At 39.0% G+C, this 25,797-nt stretch overlaps 1 protein-coding gene across 2 annotated transcripts in view; it reads right to left on the reverse strand.

Annotated features, from left to right (window-relative positions):
- The window catches only part of RASA3 (RAS p21 protein activator 3), a 265,746-nt gene that overhangs the window by 42,551 nt on the left and 197,398 nt on the right, over positions 1-25,797 (reverse strand). For both annotated transcript variants that reach the window (XM_038388188.2, XM_038388179.2), the window contains exons 6-7: positions 1,607-1,687; positions 40-112 (exon numbers count right to left, since the gene is read on the reverse strand). In XM_038388188.2, coding sequence (XP_038244116.1) covers positions 40-112; positions 1,607-1,687 — 154 coding nt within the window. The remainder of the gene's footprint in view (positions 1-39; positions 113-1,606; positions 1,688-25,797) is intronic.

Genomic DNA, 25,797 nt, shown 5'->3' on the forward strand with positions numbered 1-25,797 from the left:
AGTATTTCAGCTTATCGCTCATTCTTTTGAAATACCAACCTCAAAATAAAACACTTCATCAAACTGTGGATTGTTCGTCTTCTTTTTAACTTTAGTCTTTTTGGCTTCAGATCTGCATGGACATAAAGAAAAAAGTGAACATTAGCAGAAGTGTCTGATCCTAATAAGCAATTACAGAATGCAGAGGTAGCCTATCTGCTTTGATTTGTTTTATAAACTCCACACAGCATGCAATGAGGCACACCTCTTTATCACATGCACATGAATTTCATAAATCAATTAAGTATTCACAGTTGTTATCCACACACTGAAATGTGAGCTCTTGGGCCCCAATCCTGTAAATTGCTCCATCCAACAATAATTATTGGGCAATTACTAGACAATGGAAAGGACTAAGCTGCATGCTTCTGAAGACAGGAAGCTAAAGAAAACTGATGGGTGATAGACAGCGTTGTTTGCCTTCAGTTCCCTAGCAAGTGGAATCATAACAATTCAGATATACAGTTTAACATGATTTTTTTTTTGGAGGGGCGGGGGAAGAGGCATATTTAAGACAGTCAAGACTGATGAGCCAGCCAAAAACTCATTCCAACTGTAATTTCAGTAATACTCACCTTGTGTCATTTTAAAAGATTTCACTTATCAAATACAGTAGTTAAAAACAACTTCTGAATAATATAACCCAAATACAGTACCACCTGTGATGGGCACAATAAGATACTGGGTCAGAGAATAAGAGGGACCAATCAACCTTCAAAGACTGCTTCACATCTGAGGCGATGATTTGTCAAAAATGTCTCTCATTCATAGCACTTCCCCACCCCCTTCAAGTTCCATTGTAAAATACTATGAAGTATCTGTGTCATGAGTTTCTGAGGTCACAGAACAGCTCAACTTTGCTTTTTCCAGAATAAGAACTCATGAGATGACTCCCCTGATAAGCAGGAGCACAAATTGCCACTGACATGTCCAATAATATAAAAAATCGAATGGTGGGAATATACAAATTTAACCTAAAATTTAACATGACTATGTTTACAGTTAGGCTGAACAAGACTGTTCCACAATAAATAATTCAATAGATGATATTGTGCAAGACCCATTCTGCAGTTTTATCCGTTCTGGTGGACCGTTACAACCACATAGATTAAATTACAGGATCGAGCTACGTATAGCACTTTCCACAGGTATTAAGGAGCTGAACTACATAACTGAGAAGACCCCAAATGTTCAAAGTCATATTGGAATAAAGCACAAGTAAAAAGCTGTTATACATTAATTTTCCCTCTCTTCCCCTCCCCACTACTGCAAAATGGACAAGCAAGCAATTTGGTTGAACATTGACCTCCAACTGCCAAGTGAGAAGCTACCCAAGTTAAGCTTGACCACAAATTATATACTTTGTAATGTTCAAAGCTTTAAAAGAAGCAAAACTGCAATAAGCCTCAAGCTACTTGTAGTTAATTATATTATATTATATAAATAAAGTAGCAATGGCCAAAAAAATCCTCTATCGATTTTAGAATGTGGATTTCTAAAAATAAAAACCCAAACCATCTGTTATGAAGCCTTACAAAATGGAAGCTCTTCAGTTTTCAATACTTGCCTGTATGGTCCTGCTAAGGTAACTGTGGCATAGGGATCACATTGCCCATTCACTATTGGGAGGCCTTTGCATTCTAGAACTCTGAAAGGAGAACAAAAAAGAACCAGACAAAATAAGAGGAGCTTGAAGGAACAACAAAAGTTAGTGTCTTCTCATCCTTATTAAGGGATACAAATAATGCTAGCATGATCCTGTATTCTTTTTTTGTCTTCGACCAAAAATTGTTTCCCAGTTTAAAGTAATACCATCCTTAAGGTCAGAAACCAACATTAAACTACAGAGGAGTCTTAATTTGAAGGTCTCTTACAACACCCAAAATATCAGTAACAATCAGCGGTTCATGAAAGAAGCTACTATAGGTATGGAGGACACAGTAACATTCATATTAGAGTTCACATCAATCACTGTTTACTTGTACATGTAAAAAAAAAACTGTTTAAGATGAGAAAAGACTGCAAAAAGATCCTGGTATCAGACAAATAGTTTCACAGTGTTCAAAGGCCTATGTGCTGTAACAAAATTTAATATGCTGGAATATATAGCCAATCATGACGGACCCATCTTTTCCCAAACCAGTAACATATCCTAACAATGAAACTCAGAAAGAATGAACAAACATGTTTTTCAGTTCTGCTTTCAAGAAGTTAGTGATGTGATACCAGAGGGACAGAATGCAATTAGAATGACTGAGTCACCCTGCTCTGACTTCCTCCAAGCAAGGAATCTTTAAAGTTGAAAAAGCTAAAGCTCTAGCTTCCATGTTCCCACCCCACCCAAAGAGTGAACTAATATAAGTTAGTTTAGTTTCAGGTTTCACAATTTAAAAAGCTCTCAAGGAATGTAGCACTTATTGGTAAAAAGGCAGAACAGCCTCTAGGATTCTCCCTTCTGAAACAAGTTCCTTTTTGAATAGGTGAGTTTGTTGATGGGGAGGGTGCCTAGGAATAAAACTTCTGGAAAGTGAAGTGATGAGAGATGGGTGTGCTGAGGCAGCTCATGTTTGAAATGCATACAGAAGAGAGAGGAAAAAAGCTGGAGTTTGATCCATTTGATCCATTCCCTTTGTAACTGTGTCAAATTACACTGTACCATGTGTCAATGCATAATCCTGGGTTTACTACAGTTTTGGAATTCAAATTTATCTACGTGTTTTTTGTTTACAGTGTGAGTGTTGTTTATATTTATGTATTACTTTTGTTTGCAATATGAGTGTTATTGATTATATTCTCTAGTCATCTGTGCAACAGAGAATCTTGTGTATGAGCGAATGTGCATATACACATGACTCTCCATCGCACAGATGATTACAGCAGCGTAATCTACAGTAGTTGGTGAAGTGGAGAGGGAAGATGGTAGGTCAAATATATGTCATTTCCAGTTGAGGGAAGATGCAATTTTCATAAATGAAAATGTGTTTTCATACTGCAACTTGGCAAAGATTGTATCAGTTCTAATGAAACTGTGTAGTACACTAATGCTGCTTTAGTTGATGAAAATCTCTAAGGACTAGTCTACATGGGAAAGTTATTCGGTATAAGATAAGATATCAATGTAAACTTGTATGGTTATACTGATAAAATCCCCATGTTGACACACACTTATTCTGGAATAACAGTGTAAGAACATAAGAACAGTCATACTGGGTCAGGCCAAAAGGTCTTGAAGAAATTTCCTAAAGAAATACTTCCTTTTGTTTGTTTTTAACCTGCTACCTATTAATTTCATTTGGTGATCCCTAGTTCTTGTGTTTTGAGAAGGAATAAATAACACTTCCTTATTCACCAGTCATGATTTTATATACCTCTATCATATGCCCCCTTAGTCTCCTCTTTTCCAAACTGAACAGTCCCATCTTATTACATCTCTCCTCATATGGAAGCTGTTCCATATCCTTAATCATTTTTGTTGCCCTTTTCTGAACCTTTTTCTATTCCAATATATCTTTTTTGAGATAGGGTAACCACATCTGCATGCAATATTCAAGATGTGGGTACAACATGGAATTATATAGAAGCAATATGATATTTTCTGTTTTATCGATCCCTTTCTTAATGATTCCCAACATTCTGTTTGCTTTTTGGACTTCCTCTGCACATTGAGTGGATGTTTTCAGAGAATTATCTACAATGACTCCAAGATCTCTTTCTTGAGTGGTAACAACTAATTCAGACCCTATCATTTTATCTGTATAGTTGGGATTACGTTTTCCGATGTGCATTACTTTGCATTTATCAACACTGAATTTCATCTGCCATTTTGTTGCCCAGTCAACCAATTTTGAGAGATCCCTTTGTAACTCTTTGCAGTCTGTTTTGGACTTAACTATCTTGAGTAGTTTTGTATCATCTGCAAATTTTCCCACCTTACTATTTACCCCTTTTTTAAGATAATTTATGAATATGTTACATTTAAACTAAACACAAAAAAGGTCCATTTACTGCAGAATAAAAATGTCCACACATGGAGTTATACCAGTATAACAGAAAACTTTCCCATGTAGACAAACCCTAAATACAGGACCGGCTTTTAATTTTCCCCGGGGATGCTCAACCCCCTGCTCAGCTCCAGGCCCCACCCCCACTTTAACCCTCCCCGTAAACCCCCACCCCCGCCCTGCCTCTTTCTGCCCTAAGCCAGCTCTGCCTCTTTCCGCCCCCTCCCCTCTCCTTCACAGTGCCTCCTGCATTCCGCGGAACAGCTGTTCCGCAGCTTTCAGGAGATGCTGGGAGGGTGGGGGGAGGAGCTGATCAGTGGGGCTGCCAGAGGGCGGAAGTGACGGGGAGGGAGGAGGTTGGGTGCTGGTGGCTGCTAAGCACCCACTAATTTTGGAGCACCCACGAGTTGCGCCTATGACTGGGCAGAACTGTCTTTTTATTTGCATTTTAAGCAACCTAACATACTTTATTCTTACTATTTTTCCAACACCTCAATGTACAGTTTACTATTGTACAAAAATAATGCTAAGTTTGTGACAATTAATCAAAGAAAATTCAAAGTTACAGCTAATGTTCTTTCACTTTATCCACAGGTGTAGGAATTTGGAACATATGGTATGTAATGTCACATGCTGTTTTACTGCAGAATTCCTGCAAAAGTGTAATATAAAGATATAGAGAGAGTTGGCCTTAATTTAAACAACCCAGCAAAAGTGAGGAAATTTTTCAAATCTTAACGTTATTAAATAACAATTCCCATGGAATGACAAATTTCATATTTTGAACCAAAGCCAGACACAAAAACCAAGCCAAACCTTAAAATATTTACTCCTAGGCAAAATCTTTATATGGTTCTGAATACTCTGGTGAAACCAAAGTTCAAGATCAACAGAAACAGACACCTTGTCTAGAAGGAGACATATTGGATATTCACCTGCTGGTTTTATTTCTGCTCTGTGCTATGACCCTTTTATGTATGCACCTTCTGCATAGACAAGAGATTTAAGAAGTCCTCTGCAAGGTCTGGCTTAGCAGCCTACTGACACTGCAGAGTGCTGCCATGTAAGAGCTGCATTTGAGCAACAAATTCTGCCCTGAGCAAGTTGGAAATGGAAGACTCTTCTTACCCCCACAAATCAGAGAGCATGCAGAGCGGTTCCCCCAGTCCAGAGGAAGTAGAAATAGGGAAACATGTTTGGTTTTAGCATGCTTAAAATAATTCCCATCACCTACAGCAAGTTCTACTTTTTAAATTCACATAGCACAGATATTACTAAAAGTGTGACCAAACCACATTTCTAACTGAACTGAACAATTATTAAGGGGAGAAAAGCCTACACCCACTCAAAACTATGTACCAATGTCAAACACATGTCCGCTCTGCTTTCCCTTAAGGATGGCCAAGAAAGTGAAACACCATCTCAAGAGGTTTATCTCAGGGAGCAGATTTTCCACTGTTCATGAATAGATCATTTCCAATCCAGCTCTCCTGCAATACAGGATGAAATATCAGAAGTCTAAGATGAAAGCACACCCGTGGGCATATAGAATATTCTGCCCCTTTTAGTAAGAGTACTTCTTCTAAAAACCATGAAGGCAGAGCACCGAGAAGTACTTGAACAGTCAAGATGAGTTTGAGTTCAAGTGTAAATGTTCTGTTTCTTTTGTGTGTGCAGAGGGAATGAGAAAAGAAAAAACAACCTTGAAAGAAACAATATGTAGAAAAACAGGAAACAGATGCTGACATAAGCTGCTCCAATGCCTCTCAGGTAATTTAAAAGCAGTTAACATCTAAGGACAGAGAAAGTATGCAACAGACTTGAGTTTCTGATTTGAGGGAAGGGAAAGGAAGCTTGAAGCGAGGCTAATTGTTGCTCCCACATTTTGTTGAGCACCAGCGAGAGATGCAATAAAATTCAGCAATGCAGAAGAGGGTTTAATTCACAGCTTTAGTGCACGTTCACCAGCTGTGAAAAAATGTTGTAACTGCAGAACTGCTTTGAATTATGGGCCTCTTTCTTTTGTCACAGGGAAGCTGTCAGGTAAATGAACAATCCCACCTCTGCCCATTGCTGTAATCCACAAGCGGCAAAGGTGTTAGAATGAATAGCTGCAACTTTGTTCTAACACTCACATTAAGATTGGATTCTGCTGGATAAAACATACCTTTCTAAAAACTACACAGAACACCCCTTCACTTCCTCTATAAGAGAATGGTGGTGGCTAGGCAACAACTTAAAAAAAATCAGTTAAAAATGACTTATGTTATCTGCAAAATTAACGTTAACATTACTTAGGAGTGCTAGATTAATGAATGGAAATGACAAGTTAAGCAAGATTTGTACCTAACCCAAGTTGTGTGACTAGAGAGCCCCAAACACAAAACGTCTGGCTGCTGCTGTTAGAACCTTTCCAGTCCAGCTCATAGTTACTGATCATTGTTAGAGTCTATAGCTCAGCTGACAATGACTAAGCTACCCCCTTGCAACTACAGAAGTTGGGCTGGAGTGGAGTTACTGGTGGGCCATGTGAGAAAACTCCCAATGCAGCTGCCTCACTATTTTTTGCTTGTGGTTCACAAAATGAGCGGGTTTCAAAGAACAAGAACAAAATGACTTCAGTTTTCAATGTGGTTCATAACCTAAATCTTTGCCAGGGCAAATTCCCTAAAGAAAAATGTATACACATTAGAAATATTCCCTGTTCTTTACACTGAGTGACACTAAAATGCATGGGGACAGGAAGGTAAAGGAAGGATAAACATTTCTGAACAGAAGACAAAATAGTTCACATTTGACAACATTAATATATCTGCTGCATGTGGGCTTCCAACCATGAGGTTTAATCATTGTACCAATTGACTACATAATAGCAATAAGAAAAGGAGTACTTGTGTGCTACTCTGAAACCTGTCATAATAGCAATAGTGAATGGTGCTGCCTATATAGAGTTTCCCTATGCAGTGAATCATTCAGCAGAGCTACAAAAGGCAGGGTTATCCAAGCATGTAGACTCCACATCCCTTCCTTAAAGGAGAATCAATTATTTGAAAATGACATGAGCACAAGAGGGGAGGACTCCTGCCTCATACTGAGAAAACGGGAGGATCAGCGAGTTATCTCAAGTGCCTATACAAATGCAAGAAGCCTGGAAAACAAGCAGGGAGAACTGGAAGTCATGGCACAGTCAAGGAATTACGATGTGATTGGAATAGATTCATAGATACTAAGATCAGAAGGGACCATTCTGATCATCTAGTCTGACCTCCTGCACAGCGCAGGCCACAGAATCTCACCCACCCACTCCTATGAAAAACCTCATCTATGTCTGAGCTATTGAAGTCCTTAAATCATGGTTTAAAGACTTCAAGGAGCAGAGAAGCCTCCCTCAAGTCAAGTATGCCCCATGCTACAGAGGAAGGCGAAAAACCTCCAGGGCCTCTCCAATCTGCCCTGGAGGAAAATTCCTTCCCAACCCCAAATATGGCAATCAGCTAAACCCTGAGCACATGGGCAAGATTCACCAGCCAGATACTACAGAAAATTCTTTCCTGGCTAACTCAGATCCCATCCATCTAATATCCCATCTCAGGGGATTTGGCCTATTTACCCTGAATATTTAAAGATCAATTACTTACCAAAATCCCATTATCCCATCATACCATCTCCTCCATAAACTTATCAAGTAGAATCTTAAAACCAGATAGATCTTTTGCCCCCACTGCTTCCCTTGGAAGGCTATTCCAAAACTTCACTACTCTGATGGTTAAAAACCTTCGTTTGATTTCAAGTCTAAACTTCCTGGTGGCCAGTTTATACCCATTTGTTCTTGTGTCCACATTGGTGCTGAGCTGAAATAATTCCTCTCCCTCTCCTGTATTTATCCCTCTGATATATTTATAGAGAGCAATCATATCTCCCCTCAACCTTCTTTTAGTTAGGCTAAACAAGCCAAGCTCCTTAAGTCTCCTTTCATAAGACAAGTTTTCCATTCCTCGGATCATCCTAGTAGCCCTTCTCTGTACCTGCTCCAGTTTGAATTCATCCTTTTTGAACATGGGAGACCAGAACTGCACACAGTATTCTAGGTGAGGTCTCACCAGTGCCTTGTATAATGGTACTAAAACCTCCTTATCCCTACTACAAATACCTCTCCTGATGCATCCCAAAACCGCATTAGCTTTTTTCACAGCCATATCACATTGGCAGCTCATAGTCATCCTATGATCAACCAATACTCCAAGATCCTTCTCCTCTTCTGTTACTTCTAATTGATGCGTCCCCAACTTATAACTAAAATTCTTGTTATTAATCCCTAAATGCATAACCTTACACTTCTCACTATTAAATTTCATCCTATTACTATTACTCCAGTTTACAAGGTCATCCAGATCCTCCTGTATAATATCCCGATCCTTCTCCGAATTGGCAATACCTCCCAGCTTTGTATCATCTGCAAACTTTATTAGCACACTCCCACTTTTTGTGCCAAGGTCAGTAATAAAAAGATTAAATAAGATTGGTCCCAAAACCGATCCCTGAGGAACTCCACTGGTAACCTCCCTCCAGCCTGACAGTTCGCCTTTCAGTAGGACCCGTTGCAGTCTCCCCTTTAACTAATTCCTTATCCACCTTTTGATGTTCATATTGATCCCCATCTTCTCCAATTTAACTAATAATTCCCCATGTGGCACGGTATCAAATGCCTTACTGAAATCTAGGTAAATTAGATCCACTGCATTTCCTTTATCTAAAAAAATCTGTTACTTTTTCAAAAAAGGAGATTAGGTTGGTTTGGCACGATCTACCTTTTGTAAAACCATGTTGTATTTTGTCCCATTTACCATCGATTTCAATGTCCTTAACTAATTTCTCCTTCAAAATTTTTTCCAGGACCTTGCATACTACAGATGTCAAACTAACTGGCCTGTAGTTACCCAGATCACTTTTTTTTTCTTTCTTAAAAATAGGAACTATATTAGCAATTCTCCAATCATTCGGTACTACTCCTGAGTTTACAGATTCATTAAAAATTCTTGCTAATGGGCTTGCAATTGCAGGTGCCAATTCCTTTAATATTCTTGGATGAAGATTATCTGGGCCCCCAATTTAGTCCCATTAAGCTGTTTCAGTTTCGCTTCTACCTCAGATATGGTAATATCTACCTCCATATCCTCATTCCCATTTGTCATGCTACCATTATCCCTAAGATCCTCTTTAGCCTTATTAAAGACTGAGGCAAAGTATTTGTTTAGATATTAGGCCATGCCTAGATTATCTTTAACCTCCACTCCATCCTCAGTGTTAAGCGGCCCCACTTATAACACACACTTGGTGGGGTAACTCATATCACTGGAGTATTGTCATGGATGGATATAAAGTGTTCAGGAAGAACAGGCAAGACAGAAAAGGTGGGAGAGTTGCATTGTATGTAAGAGAGCAGTATGACTGCTCAGAGCTCCAGTAAAAGAGAGCAGTATGACTGCTCAGAGCTCCGGTATGAAACTGCAGAAAAACCTGAAAGTCTCTGGATTAAGTTTAGAAGTGTGAGCAACAAGGGTGATGTCATGGTGGGAGTCTGCTATAGACCACCAGACCAGGGGATGAGGTGGACGAGGCTTTCTTCAGGCAATTAACAGAAGTTACTAGATCACAGGCCCTGGTTCTCATGGGGGACCTCAATCACCTCGATATCTGCTGGGAGAGCACTACAGCAGTGCACAGACAATCCAGGAAGTTTTTGGAAAGCGTAGGGGACAATTTCCTGGTGCAAGTGCTGGAGGAACCAACTGGGGCAGAGCTCTTCTTGACCTGCTACTCACAAACAGGGAAGAATTAGTTGGGGAAGCAAAAGTGGATGGGGACCTGGAAAGCAGTGACCATGAGATGGTTGAATTTACTTTAGCAAAGCTTTTGACACGGTCTCCCACAATATTCTTGCCAGCAAGTTAAAGTAGTATGGGCTGGATGAATAGATATAAGGTGGATAGAAACCGGCTAGATCATCGGGCTCAGCGGGTAGTGATCAATGGCTCCATGTCTAGTTGTCAGCTGGTATCAAGCGGAGTGCCCAAAGGGTCGGTCCTGAGTCTGGTTTTGTTCAGTATCTTCATTAATGATCTGGAGGATGGCGTGGATTGCACCCTCAGCAATTTTGCAGATGACACTAAACTGGGAGGAGTGGTAGATACACTGGAGGATAGGGATAGGATACAGAGGGACCTAGACAAATGAGAGGATTGGGCCAAAAGATATCTGATGTCGTTCAACAAGGACAAGTGCAGAGTCCTGCACTTAGGACGGAAGAATCCCATGCACCGCTACAGACTAGGGATCGAGTGGCTAGGCAACAATTCTGCAGAAAAGAACCTAGGGGTTACAGTGGACAAGAAGCTAGATATGAGTCAACAGTGTGCCCTTGTTGCCAAGAAGGCTAACGGCATTTTGGGCTGTATACGTAGGAGCATTGTCAGCAGATCGAGGGACGTGATCATTCCCCTCTATTAGGCATTGATGAGGCCTCATCTGGAGGACTGTGTCCAATTTTGGGCCCCACACTACAAGAAGGATGTGGAAAAGTTGGAAAGAGTCCAGCAGAGGGCAACAAAAATGATTAGGGGGCTGGAGCACATGACTTATGAGGAGAGACTGAGGGAACTGGGATTATTTAGTCTGCAGAAGAGAAGAATGAGGGGGGATTTGATAGCTGCTTTCAACTATCTGAAAGGGGGTTCCAAAGAGGATGGATCTAGACTGTTCTCAGTGGTACCAGATGACAGAACAAGGAGTAATGATCTGAAGTTGCAGTGGGGGAAGTTTAGGTTGGATATTAGGAAAAACTTTTTCACTAGGAAGGTGGTGAAGCACTGGAATGGGTTACCTAGGGAGGTGGTGGAATCTCCTTCCTTTGAGGTTTTTAAGGCCCGGCTTGACAAAGCCCTGGCTGGCTGGAATGATTTAGTTGGGGATTGGTCCTGCTTTGAGCATGGGGTTGGACTAGATGACCTCCTGAGGTCCCTTCCAACCCTGATATTCTATGACATACCTTTTGTATTATTCAAGGGTGTATGTTGTGTGAGTACATGTGTGTTGAAGGAAAAGAAACAGCAATATTCATAAAGTAGTTCCAGTTTGAGACATTGGGTGAAATCCTGGCTCCATTCAAATCAATAGCAAAACTTCCCTTGACTTGAGTGGGGACAAAATTTCACCCGCTATTTTAAATATCAGGGAAAGGGCTGCAAAGTATTCCTTGTTCCCTTCACAAAGTTTTCCATATGAACCTCTGGGAGCCTCAGGACACCGAGATTTTTACACACAGAATGCAAAATATTTTCAATGGCATGGCATGTCAACCTGGTTTCAACTTTTGGTTACTTGTGGCATTTAGCCAAATGACCTAGGCAAATACTAAAGGCAATTATTCTGATTTTTCTCCTAAAAATCCTAAAAATTCCATATAAAAAAAAAACAGAAGGGAAATCGGGAAATGCCAATGCTAACATTACAAGCCAGCTTTAACTTTGCCCTCCTTGTTTGTGTGCATTATGACCTCAATTCGGCAAAGTCCTTTACCATGTGCCTAACTTTAAGTGAAATTTTACAGTGCTACAGGGACAATATAATCATTGGAAATCATTAAGAAAGGGATAGATAATAAGACAGAAAATATAATATTGCCTCTATATAAATCCATGGTATGCCCACATCTTGAATATTGCTTGCAGATGTGGTCGCCCCATCTCAAAAAAGATGTATTGGAATAGGAAAAGGTTCAGAAAAGGGCAATGAAAATGATTAGGGGTATAGAACGGTTTCCGTATGAGGAGAGATTAATAAGACGGGACTTTTCAGTCTGGAAAAGAGACGACTAATGGGGGATATGACAGAGGTCTATAAAATCATGACTGGTGTGGACAAAGTAAATAAGGAAGTGTTATTTACTCTCTCATCACACAAGAACTAGGGACCACCAAAAGAAATTAATAGGCAGCAGGTTTAAAACAAACAAAAGGAAGTATTTTTTCACACAATCAGTCTGCGGAACTCTTTGCCAGAGGATGTTGTGAAGGTCAAGACTATAACAGGGTTCAAAAAAGAACTAGATAAGTTCATGGAGGATAGGTCCATCAATGGCTATTAGCCAGAATGGGCAGGGATGGCGTCCCTAGCCTCCGTTTGCCAGAAGCTAGGAATGGGTGACAGGGGATGGATCACTTGATGATTCACTGTTCTGTTCATTCCCTCTGGGGCACCTGGCATTGGCCACTATCAGAAGATAGGATACTGGGCTAGATGGACCTTTGATGTGACCCACTATGGCCATTCTTATGTTTTCTTAATATACAAAGACAATGCATAAAATATAATGACTAAATAAAGGGCTAATGTAAGAGAAAAATTAGTTAAGACAAAGTTATTAAGAAAGAAGAATCAATATTACATTAAAACCACAATAACAAAAACTGAAGAGAATTTTAATTAAATTAAATTAAATGCAAAAGAAAAATAACACCAACACTTGTATAAGTCTAACCTGACTCTATTCCATAAAGAGGACTTTTTCCAGAGTTTCATTTTGTAAAATAAGAGTCTAAGAATTTTTATACAGGATAACTCACATGGATTTTTTTTTTCATTTTTCTGCGGCTAATAATATGAAAACCAATTAGAGAGGTCTCCACATTGTGGCTCAAAATACCAAGGCTGGCTCCTAATAACAGCTTTAGTAAGATATTTAAAAAACCGCACATATACACAAGACTATCTGGCACACTACAGAAAGGAAGCAGAATAAAAACTGTTTGTCAACCATACTGTTCTCACAGGACAGGAAGTTAATTCATTAGCAGTTTAATCATTTTATGAATAAATTATAAAAGAGCTGCAAGCTCACTTAAAGACAAATAAGAATAAAAAGATGTTCTGTAGTGTTAATATTAAAAAAATCGAGTTAAAATCTCTTAGCTGAAGACACCTCAAGGCTCTTAATGAGGACACATGCAGTAACACACAAATGCTTAGTGGAATTTTAAAAATGTGCATTTAATGACCATTACATCTGCCTTGGCATCAATACTGCATTTTATTACATGGAATAACAGTTCAGGCATGAGAGAGCAAAAAGAAATTACTGGTGAGGAGAAGGAAAGATTTTTTGAAGAAGCAGCTTTTCAGAGGAGACAGAGACCCAAATGCAGGTAGCAGCATCACAGAAAGTGCAAAGCAGAGTGTGTGAAAAGAAACAAAGGGAGTAGTAAGGCAAGAGGAACAGAAGCAGCATACTGAATGAGTAGGGGAGTAGGAGGGAATAGATCCGAGATGTGAGGAGAGATGAAGTTATGTAGGGCCTTGTAAGTGAAGTGAAGTATTTCCAGTTGGATGCAGGAAGACATGAAACCAGGTATTCAAGGAGTGGGTGACCTGAAAAGAGCCACTGTAGTGGCATTTGGGATAAAATGGTGTGGTTAGCGGGGAATGTGAGAAGAGAGGAGGACAGAATGGATGTGGTTATGATAAACAAGGTGAGAGACGATCAGCGCCCAGACAAAGGTTTGAGCTGTGGGGATAGTGGATTTGGGCAATATTAAATTGAAGGAATGAGGGACTTTATATATGGGAACAGAATGAAAGGAAGAATCAAAATTAAATAGAGGTTGAGAGTCTGGGAGATGGAAAAGATTGTCATTACAAGTGTCACCAGCTGGCACTGCTACACAGAAGTCTTCTATAATCTTTTTCTTAGCTTGAGAAGAAATGACCAGTCTTTGGAAGATATGCTATGTGGTATTAGTTGGATATAATACAAGGTTCAAAGTAGAAGGAGCTGTGAGAGCCACATGAGAGTTTGTGGTCTGGCTTGGTCTCCAACTGGAGAAGCAGAGTTGTTCCCTGGTATTGGGTTGTTATTCCTGAAGAAAAGGATTGCCTGCCGGATGTCTGACCCTGTCATGTCAGGACTGGTGTATGTGCACACATAAAATAACTTACACTTAGAATATACCCAGATTCCAGGTAACTGGTTTCTCTTTCCATTGGGAAGCCGATCTGGAAGGTCCTGTACATCCTCTACAGTTCAACAGATGGGTAACCATATCAGTATCAAAAGACAGAAGTTGAAGAGGGATCAGGAGAACAAAATATAAGAAGCCAGTTCTGGAAAGATTGAAATTCAGTGGTGTGGGGACATCAAAGAGGAGATGCAAGGAGCAGGAGAATTTCAGGAACATGGACAGATTTGAGAATCACCCACAGAGGTGGCAGGTGAAGCCATGGGAATGGATCAGGTTGCCAAGAGAGTAGTGAGAAAAGAAGAAGAGATGAATCTTCAAGATAGATGGAGAGGAGAGAATAAAGAAGCCACTTAAGATGACAAGAAGCAAGGCAGAACAAGAAAGAACACAACGGAGGTAAGCAAAAATGAGAAAAGTGTTCTAAAGAGACAAGAGGGTTCAACTGCGAGAAAAGAACAGTAAGACAAAAGAAGAACCTTCTAGCCTTAGCTAAGAGTTCTCAAATTCTGACACGATGGGCCAAAAAGGGGGCAGAATTACTCCATTCTGGTCACAGACTGGGTGTTTTAAAGAAAGATCTTGACAAGTAAATAAATAATGTGTATCACAGACATTCCTAACTCTGGCTACAACTGTCACAAGAAAGAGTACAGAAGATAAAGTCATCTCATCTCAGAACACATTTCTTCCAAAAGGCCTACAAAACTCCAAACTCCCTGCAAATAAATGTTAGTCAGTTGGTTGAAAGTTTAAAATACAAACTTCAGCTTTAAAACAAAATGAACAAAAGTTGCAGAACTACCAGGATGCAAGCTCAGCTAATTTATTTTTTCATCTCTACCTACTCCCCAAAAATCTGCACTTTCTGTGCCTATACAAGTATAAAAACAAAGTTCTTTTTAACTCCTTCTTAGGTGTATAGATATCTTACATATTTTATAAATCTTTCTTGATTTTTTCATATAGATTCCCACTTCACATAATTTGCAAATGTAGTTAGAGATACTGCAGCAAATACATCTATTTTAATAAATAAAAGTAAATAATTCACATTTAAGAATATAAATAAATCAATGATTATTTACATACACAAAAACAATCAACGGTGCTTCTAAAATGCTACATAAAGTCCTCAGTCTTCTGGAGACCACATCTGGTATGTCCTGGCTCAAGTGAAGCAGATGTAACTGCTAACAGTACAGAAGTGAAATACTGTGTCTTCAAAAACATAAATTGAAATACATAAAACTCTAACAACTTTGGCTGCATGCATATGAGTAATTAGTAGGGCTGTCAAGCAATTAAAAAATTCATTGTAATTAAAAAAATTCACCGTGATTAATCGCACTGTTAAAAAATAATAGAATACCATTTATTTAAATATTTTGGAGTTTTCTACATTTTCAAATATATAGATTTCAATTACAACACAGAATACAAAGTGTACAATGCTCACTTTATATTTATTTTTGATTAAAAGTATTTGCACTGTAAAAAAAGAAAATAGTATTTTTCAATTCACCTAATACAAGTACTGTAGCGCAATCTCTTTATCATGAAAGTTGAATTTACAAATGTAGAATTATGTACAAAAAAACTTGAATTCCAAAATAAAACAATGCAAAATTTTAGAGCCTGCAAGTCCACTCAATCATACTTCTTGTTCAGCCAATCGCTCAGACAAACAAGTTTGTTTACATTTGCAGAAGATAATGCTGCCCGCCTCTTGTTTACAATGTCACCTGAAAGTGAGAACAGGCGTTCGCATGGCACTGTTGTAGCCAGTGTTGCAAGATATTTATGTGCCAAATGCACTAAAGATTCATATGTCCCTTCATGCTTCAACCATGCTCACTTTCATTATCTGAGCCAGATGCCACCAGCAGAAGGTTGATTTTCTTTTTTGGTGGTTTGGGTTCTGTAGTTTCTGCATTGGAGTGTTGCTCTTTTAAGACTTCTGAAAGCATGCTCCACACCTCATCCCTCTCAGGATTTTGGAAGGTACTTCAGATTCTTAAACCTTGGGTTGAGTGCTGTAGCTATCTTTAGAAATCTGATATTGGTACCATCTTTGCGTTTTGTGAAATCTGCAGTGAAAGTGTTCTTACAATGAACAACATGTGCTGGGTCATCATCCAAGATGGCTATAACATGAAACGTATGGCAGAATGCGGGGAAAACGGAGCAGGGGAAATATAATTCTCTGCCAAGGAGTTCAGTCACAAATTTAATTAACACATTATTTTTTTTAACGAGTGTCATCAGCATGGAAGCATGTCCTCTGGAATGGTGGCCAAAGCATGAAGGGGCTTATGAATGTTTAGCATATCTGGCATGTAAATATCTTGCAATGCCAGCTACAAAATGCCATGCAAATGCCTGTTCTCATTTTCAGGAGACATTGTAAAGAAGAAGAGGGCAACATTATCTCCTGTAAATGCAAACAAACTTGTTTCTCTTAGCAATTGGCTGAACAAGAAGTAGGACTGAGTGGACTTATAGGCGCTGAAGTTTTACATTGTTTTGTTTTTCAGTGCAGTTTTGTAACAAAAAAAATCTACATTTGTAAATTGCACTTTCACAACAAAGATTGCACTACAGTACTTGTATGAGGTGAATTGAAAAATGCTATTTCTTTTCTTCACCATTTTTACAGTGCAAATATCTTTAATAAAAATAATATACAATTTGATTTCAATTACAACACAGAACATAATATATGTGAAAATGTAGAAAAAACATCCAAAATATTTAATAAATTTCAATTGGTATTCTATTGTTTAACGGTGCAATTAAAACTGTGATAAATCGTGATTATTTTTTTAATCATGATTAATTTTTTTGAGTTAACTGTGATTAATTGACAGCCCTAGTAATTAGAGAGATACTAATTTTGATTAATAACTTTGTATTATTAAAGGGCATTGATCTCTAGTTAGATGCAATACTTTCATTAATTAATGCAAATTGCACTGATTCATCAGCAATACTTAAATACTTAAATAAAGCAATACTTATGTTTTATGACTTCTCAGAGTAATGCAGGCGAAATATATAACACTTTCTTATTCTCCTCTCAAAACTAATATGTGTGTCAAAGTTGACACCAAAAAAGGGATTTTATGCCTTCTTAATCAGAGAGTAACAAAAAACCCCCCAGAAAACCTTGTTATAAAACAATATGCTGCAACTCCGCAGGTAATTAGTGAGAGAATTTCAGGATGACTCAACCCTACATTATAGACTGGGATTGTTAGAAACTCTTTAAAAAAATAAACAAAAACACCAACACCACCCAAAATGTAGTGAATCAGGAAAATACCATTGTACTTGACATTCAACAGTATAATCCCAGGTACCCATTTTCTTGAAAGTAGATAGCAGATCTGTAATAACATTAGGAAACTAAACCAAAAATAAAATAAATGTACCCCATCATTTAGTGGGACTGAGTTAATGCACAAAAACCAGAAAGTGAAATTGTGCCATCTTCTTTCACTGCTCTGACAGTTCAAAGTGAATCAGGTTTGTAAAGGTTTCAGAGTAGCAGCCGTGTTAGTTTGTATTCGCAAAAAGAAAAGGAGTACTTGTGGCACCGTAGAGTTTGTAAAGTTCTGTTTAATTCACAGTATTCACGGACCACAAGACAGACGATCCTTCCAACCATTACACCACACAGACAAAACCTGCACAGTTTTAAAACATTTCCCCATGAAATTAACTCTAAAAAAATATGCTTGGCTTTACAGAAATACAGGCTAAACAGGATTCATCAACCACTACATTTAGGAAATTTTCACCAGTCACAGAATGCTGAATTACATATTTTGTTCCCCTCTCCCAGCACTTTCCACAGCTCCTATTAGCCCACTTTCTAGATCAGGTAAATGACAATAAGTTGCATGTTTCTGACATTCTCAGTTGCACTACTGGTCTAGAATACAGAGCTAAGCTCCACACTGATAGGTCCGTCCATTTATAAGGGCACTTGAGAAGAGCCATATCTCCTGGAGATTATTTTATACCTTCTACTGCTCTATGACTGGAAGATGCACATTGTACATACGTACAAGAAGGCACTACCAGCTGACACCAGAAAAGGACATATCAAGTCATCTCACACCATGGAAAAGCTAAAAGGAATGGCTCAAAACACAAAAAACTTCCACTAGAAGTAAAGCTTTCCTATTCTTGCATCTTCCTGCATTACAACTGCACAAAAATAAAATAATGGTTAAGGTACTGCAAAAATGTACACATGGGCTGACCCTGCCTGATGGCCCTTATTTTTTAAATGCTCTCAACATGGGTGCTGCAGGGAATAGTGTTCATGATTTGCTAAGTGGCTCTTCTCACCTCTAAGCGGCTACCGAAGCACTGCCCTAGCACAGTGCCAGGGAGCAGTCTGCAGTTGGATATTCAGTCTTTCAAATCAGGTATTAAATGTCTTGACCAGTTGGGGTTGTTAGACATTCCATGGCATTTCCCCCACCACAAAGGTAAGGGTATTAGCCCTGGTGTCCTGGCTAACCTGAAGTGTTAACATTCTATTTAACAAGTTTCCAGTTGGATACAATATTCTATTTTGCTTCTGCCCTAAAAGGGCATTGACATCTTCTGAGCCCATTTAAAAGCTATCATGTTCCAATCCAGAGGAGGATGTACTTCATTTGTGAATGAAGTGATTTTTGCATATTCCCTGTTCTGTGCAGCTTTGCAAAGCACTTTGGGATCTTTTGGAGTGAAAGACAATATAAATAAAAGACTTTTTTGGATTATTTATGTTCTTTGGTTATTTAAATCTTTTAAGAAAACATTTCAAAAACACCATTCAAATTAGGGCATGGTCAAGCAGCTATTCTGGTATAACCAGACCTAATTAATATCCTATATTTGCTGCATAATTTCAGTTATTATACAAGCAGCTCAGATCCATGTTCATATTAATGCAATTTTTAAAGCTTCAGATACATTATGCACTTTATAACTAACTTACTAGTTTTCTCCATAGATTTTAAGGCCAGAAGGGACTATGTTTTCATCTAGTCTGACCTCCTGCATTACATAAGCCAAAACCCTCACCCGATAATTTCTGCATCAAACTCATAACTTCAGTTTGAGATAGAGCATATCTTTTAGAAAGATATCCAAGCTTTTCTCTCTGATCTCTTTTATTTATAGTAATTTTAGATGTTACTTCTAACAAGAGTAGATAAGAACATAAGAATGGCCATACTGGGTCGGATCAATGGTCCATCTAGCCCAGTATCCGGTCTTCTAACAATGGCCAGTGCCAAATGCTTCGGCGGGAATGAACAGAACAGCAAAATTATTGAGTGATCCATTTGCTTTTGTCCTGTCCCAGCATCTGGCAGTCAGAGGCCTAGGGATACCCAAAGCACGGGATTGCTTCTCTGACCATCGTGGCTAATAGCCATTGAGTGACCTATCCTCCAAGAATTTATCTAATTCTTTTTTGAACTCTGTTATACTTTTGGCTTTTACACCATCCTCTGGCAATGAGTTGGACACGCTGACTGTGCACTGTGTGAAGTAGTACTTCTTTATGTTAGTTTTAAATCTGCTGCCCACTAATTTCATTTGGTGACTCCTGGTCCGGTGAAGTAGTAAATAACACTTTCTTATTCACTTTCTCCACACCATTCATGACTTTATAGAACTGCCTTAGTCTTCTCTTTTATAAACTGAACAGTCCCAGTCTTTTTAATCTCTCCTCCTATGGACACTGTTCCATACTCCTCATCATTTCTCTTGCCCTTCTCTGTACTTTTTCCAATTTGAATACATCTTTTTGATATAGGGTGACCAGAACTGCCCAAGCTATGGGCATACCAGAGATTTATATAGTAGCATAATGATAATTTTTATCTTATTATATATCCCTTTCCTACTAGTTCCTAGCATTCTGTTAAGCATTTTTGATGACCACTGAACATTGAGTAGATGTTTTCAAAGAATTATCCACGACTCCAATATTCTTTTATTGAGTGGTAAGACCTCATAATTTTCTATGTACAGTTGGGATTATGTTTTCTAATGTGCATTACTCTGCACTCATCAACACTGAATTTAATCTGCCGTTTTGTTATCCAGTCACCCAGTTTTCCGAGGTCCCTTTGTAACTCTTCACAGTCAGCTTTGGTCTTATCTATCTAGAGTAGTTTAGTATCATCTGCAAACTTTGCCACCATACTGTTTACCCCCTTTTTCAGATCATTTATGGATATGTTGAACAGCACTGGTCCCAGTACAGATCCTTGGGGGACTCTACAATTTACCTCTCTGCACTGTGAAAACCAACCATTTATTCCTACTCTTTGTTTTCCTAACTTTTAACAAGTTACCGATCCATGACCTTCCTTCTTATCCCATGCTTGCTTAAGAACCTTTAGCGTGGGACCCTGTAAAAAGCCCAAGTACACTAGATCAACTGTATCACTGTTGTCCAAATGCTTGTTGACTTCCGCAAAGAATTTGAATAGATTGGTGAGGCATGATTTCCCTTTACAGAAGCCATGTTGATTCTTCCCGAACAAATTGTGTTCATCTAAGTGTCTGATAATTCTGTTCTTTTACTATAGCTTCAGCAAGTTTGCCTTGTACTGAAATTAGGCTTAGATTGTAATTGCTTCTAGGAACCTTTTTACAAAAAATAAATAAATAAAAAAATAAAAATCTGTGTTACATTAGCTATCATCTGGTACAGAGGCTGATTTAAGCAGCAGATTACATATCATAGTTAGTAGTTCTGCAATTTCATATTTCAGCTCCTTCAGAACTCTTGGGTGAATACCATCTGGTCCTGGTGACTTACAACTGTTTAATTTATCAATTTGTTCCAAAACCACCTCTACTGACACCTCAACCTGGGACAGTTCATCAGGTCTGTCACCTAAAAAGGATGGCTCAGGTGTGGGAATTTTTCTCACATCCTCCGCAGCAAAGAGTGATGCAAAGAATTCATTTAGCTTCTCCGCAACAGCCTTGTCTTCATTGAGCGTTCCTATAGTCCCTTGATTATCCAGTGGCACCACTAACAGGCAGGCTTCCTGCTTCTGATGGCCTTTAAAAAATTCTCTGTGTCTTTAGCTAGTTGCTCTTGAAATTCTTTTTTGGCCTGCCTAATTATACTTTTACACTTGACTTCACTAAAGATAAAAGATTTTCAGGGAAAAGTTTGTTTTTTAAGTTGGATCATATCCCATAACATTGCTCCTCTGAGAGTTCCATTAAAACAATAAACATGGTACATGCTGGTGAAGCTGTGAAAATAGCCACATCACAATTTTTCCAGGATTAAATTGCCTAGCTGCATTATGTTACATACTTCACTCGTTAAAGAGCTATTTGATGCAGGTCTGCTCTTTAAATGGGTTCACAACACATTTCTATCTACCTACATGCAAAAGGAACTCAAAAACTCCCTTTGCTTGCCATTAGTTATGACACAGAAGCTGTAGGTAAAGGATACAGCAACTCAGTCTACTGTCAGTAATGAGTGGCAAAAGAAAACTGCACACAGGACTCCATTTGTAAAGTAGCAGTCTTTTCACTTACACACAGTAAAACACAGAAGCACCGAATGATCCTAAAAAACTGATTTTCAGTGACGGCATCCTAATTTCCCCTTGGTTTCTATTGAAGTTTTCTATAGGATTTTTAGAAGCGGCCACATTCTAGACCACAGTGTGCTTAGTACTGCATAAGTGCACAATGCGTAGGATGCAAGCAGCTTAACTTGCAGTCTGTGAATAAGGGCCAAGCAGGCCTGACATGAAGGAGGGAGTCTGCTTTTCACAGCAAGGGCTCTGGCTAGCATTCTGCCTCTCAGTGCTTCTCAAAGTGTGGTGTTGTTCTACACTGCTCTCAATACAGAGCTATCTTAAAGGCATCACAGAGCTCTCTGGCATAGGTAGAATATTCAGACTTCTTTTCCCATGACACACACAGCATCTTGAGAATGGTACTGCTGAAAACCAGTTGGTCTATCTCCAATTTTCATAGGGAGGTGGAGGGTTGGAAGAAGGAGGGGAAAACATGGCTGAAATCCCCAACCCCAAATAAGTTAACATGTAAAATTTAATGGCAAAACAACACAACTCTTTTGTACAAACATTAACGTTAATAGGATTTCTGATTTTACACAGTTAATTGTACTTTTCTGCTTTTCCATACAGAACTATGCATTAATACACAAAAATGCAATATTCTACGCTTACATAATATTTTGATTTTGTCTGATTTGCATCATTTCCGTTGATAAGCTGCAAACTGGAAATGTGAAATAAAGTGATTTATTTTGCATAAGTTTCCCTTTCCTAGCTCTTTCCAGTTACTACAGTGGAATTGTCTGAGAGTGAATAATTATTGACCCATAACTGCACATGTACTTATGCAGTTCCCTCCATTCTGATTGGCACTGAGAGTCATGTATGATTACTTCTCAGTTACTGTATGTATGGAAACTCCTTAATTCTAGACAGCCAAAGAAGTGTATAATCCTTAAAGGGCTATTTCTCAGCAAAACCTATAAAGATTATACAAGCTACTGTCCTCAGAACTCTCCGGTCCATGTATCTATAGCAAACATTGCTGCCTTAGCGTTTGAACTATTAACCCTCTTACACTCCCAATAAACTATTCTATCACCCTGAATAACTTCAGAGATTACATTTAATTTATTCTTAAAGGATTTATGCACAAGTTATTCAACTTTCACTTATTAACTCTGAATATGTTTACTACTGTATAAAACAGGAAGCACCCTCAAGTTATTTAAATAACATTGGCACTTAGTGTTGAAATAGACTGACTTAGAATAGACCAGTTCCTGTCTAGCACTTCAAATGCAGCCTTACACATAATGTACAGGCTGTTCAAATGATGGCTTGATCTCACCATGGTGCAGGCTTTAAAATAGTCTCTGCTTGGGGTGGATTATTGCTAAAAGGCCTCACAGAAGCAGTGTACTTTTAATTAGGGTTATGAAGAAAAGGATGTTTTCCTGGAATGTTAGGAAAAGGAATGAGTTTCAAGCATAAGGGGGTGGCATTGAAGGAAGATTTGATACAAAACTGGGGAAAAGGAAGATTGACACTAGGTTTGGGAAGAGCACAGCATCAGGAGGAAATGAGAGATGAGATAAAAGTAGGGGTGGGGAGCCTAGAGGGAGAGGATGAGGACCTTGAACTTAATCCAACCTGCAGAATGGGCAAGATGGTGGAGCTTTCAGGGATGACAGAGAAGGGAAGGTGAGGGCTTGGCTGGGTGGCAGGGAAGAAAACTCTTATCTTACTATGGATGTGCATTTCTCCTCCAGCCCATATTCTATCCTGCATACCTTGGATTGGGAAGGACTTCTTTCACAGTACTTCAGTTCTGCATTGTCAGATACCAGATGCTATCTGGTTTAATCTCAGATCAAATGTTTTTTTCAATTGGTTATGAAACACACAAGATTAAAAACAAGCCCAAGATGCAGTTCTGCAGCAAAATGAAAGGAAAAGGCATATTTTGATGTAGGGCAGTAGTTTTCAACCTTTTTTCATTTGCGGACCCCTACAAAATTTTGAATGGAGGTGTGGACCCCTTTGGAAAGTCAAACTGTGGTTGTGGACCCCTACCATAGAAGTCTTAAACTGAAAGCTGACTGAACAGAATTCAACTATAATGTTACACATGTTTGGCATAGCATTTGATGCAATGTGGGAAAGGGCAATAAACTGTGGGCTTCTATGGTAATGACAACACTTTTGGGTTTGACTTATAGGTGGGGGTACGGACATACTTTTGATTAATCAGAAACTCTAACGGAATGCATGTTCTGGGATCTGAAACTTTACTTTCCATAGTCACCTTTCACAGACCCCTTAGACATAGTCTGTGGGCCCCTAGAGATCAGTGGACCACTGATGTAGGGCATGCTCTCAAGAAAGGGAAGGTTATGACACATTTTAATGGATGCTTACATTTACTGAAAGTGAAACCCTGAGATTGCATTATATTAGTACTACTTTTTAGTGGATGCAGACAAAAGACAAAATCCTTGCAAATGCGGCTAGGAGCACTGAGTCATGCACACATTAAACTGGCTAAATCCCATTCAGCATCACCATTATTTTTGTACTGATACAGCTCAAATCTTATGCAGGAAAATACACTTATTTGAACCTGAGAAAGTGAGTTCAGAATGGATTTGCTGTGCACTGTATGCCTGCATGACTCATAGTGGCAATTTACTTGAGAGGAAAAAAAGCGTATGTATCGATATACCCTACAGTACTAACCATCTACTTCCCACATTCCCAAGTAACTGCAGTCTGGCATAATTTTTTAAACTAATATTCACGTTCTAGCAATGACACTTAAAAACAACTTTATCAAATGGAAAACTAGAAAGATAATATCGTTATTTCCTGTGCTAGAGAATCATATATAAAGCATATAAAGTTTTGTTATACCAAATTTTGAGTAGCTGTTCTCCCTGAAGGCTGGGCTCCCTGTTTTTACACCTGTCAATGTGCAAATAAAGCCTCTAGAGGAAACAGTCACATTTGGGTCTGCAATGTCATCAATACACAGATGACATTCAGCTCCAAGTCTTCTTTTTAATCAAACCCAGATTTTACAGTCACATTACTTGTCCCAGTATCCGACAAAGTTATATATTTGTATGAAAGCAAATTAGTCATGTCACAACCCATAAAAAGAGGAAGTAATGCTTGTGAGTAAAAGGAAGCATTTGGATGAATGGGAGGTGTTTTAATTTTACTTAAAAGCACAAAATACCATGTGTCACAGTTACCGAACCAGCTGAACTGCAGTCCCCTCTCTGGGTCTCATCCCCACAGGTGACAAGTCTCAAGCTGTCACATCTCTCAGGGTAGAATCATGCAATTTTGCCAGTCAGACCAGGACTTGTGTGCTAACTGTGATTGCCTCTGCTGGTCTGTCTTAGCTTATGTACCAGCAGTTTTGGCCTTGGGAGCTGTGACCAGTGATACAGCGACCATACAACTTTTTCAGAATAATGCATAATTCCTTCTTAATAGTAGGAATACTAAAGAGCACAAGAGAACAAGAATTTTAAAACAGAACGGTCTATGTGCAGGGATATCTATCTGCAGCTTACCTTCCCCCCCTCCATGATAGCCAGGTAGCCCAACTTCTTTAGACTCCCTCCTGAAGTCTCTCTGTGTCTCAGCCTGTTTCCCCAAACTGTGCCTGACAACTGATCCCACCACGATGTTGCTCTCCAGAGAGGGACTTTATGACTGGTTAGTATCCTTTTGATCTTAGACTCCCCAGCCCTGGCAAAATAAGCCTTTTAACTTTGGTTAAGCCACAGCAGGTGGCCCTTCCCAATTAATAGCCCAGCCATAAGTCTCTTAATGACTTTTGAAGTGTTTGCCCCAGAGGTGTCTTCTCTCTAGTCACTGTCTCATTTCCTGCTTGTTTTTCCTAACAGACTTTTTTAGGGTACGTCTATACTACAGCAGCACAGCTACAGTGCTGCAGTTGTGCTGTTGTGGAGATGCTTCCTACCTTGGCGGAAGGGGTTAATCCACCTGTCCAACAGGTGAGAGCTAAGTAGATGGAAGAATTTTTCCATTGACCTAGCCGTCTCTACACTGTGGGTTAGGTTGACCTAACTTCAACGCTCAGGGTGCAAAATTTTTCACAACCTAAGCAACGTATCTAAGTTGATCTAATTTTTAAGTGTT

This window comes from Dermochelys coriacea, chromosome 1 (assembly GCF_009764565.3).
Source record: "Dermochelys coriacea isolate rDerCor1 chromosome 1, rDerCor1.pri.v4, whole genome shotgun sequence".
Lineage (NCBI taxonomy): Eukaryota > Metazoa > Chordata > Testudines > Dermochelyidae > Dermochelys > Dermochelys coriacea.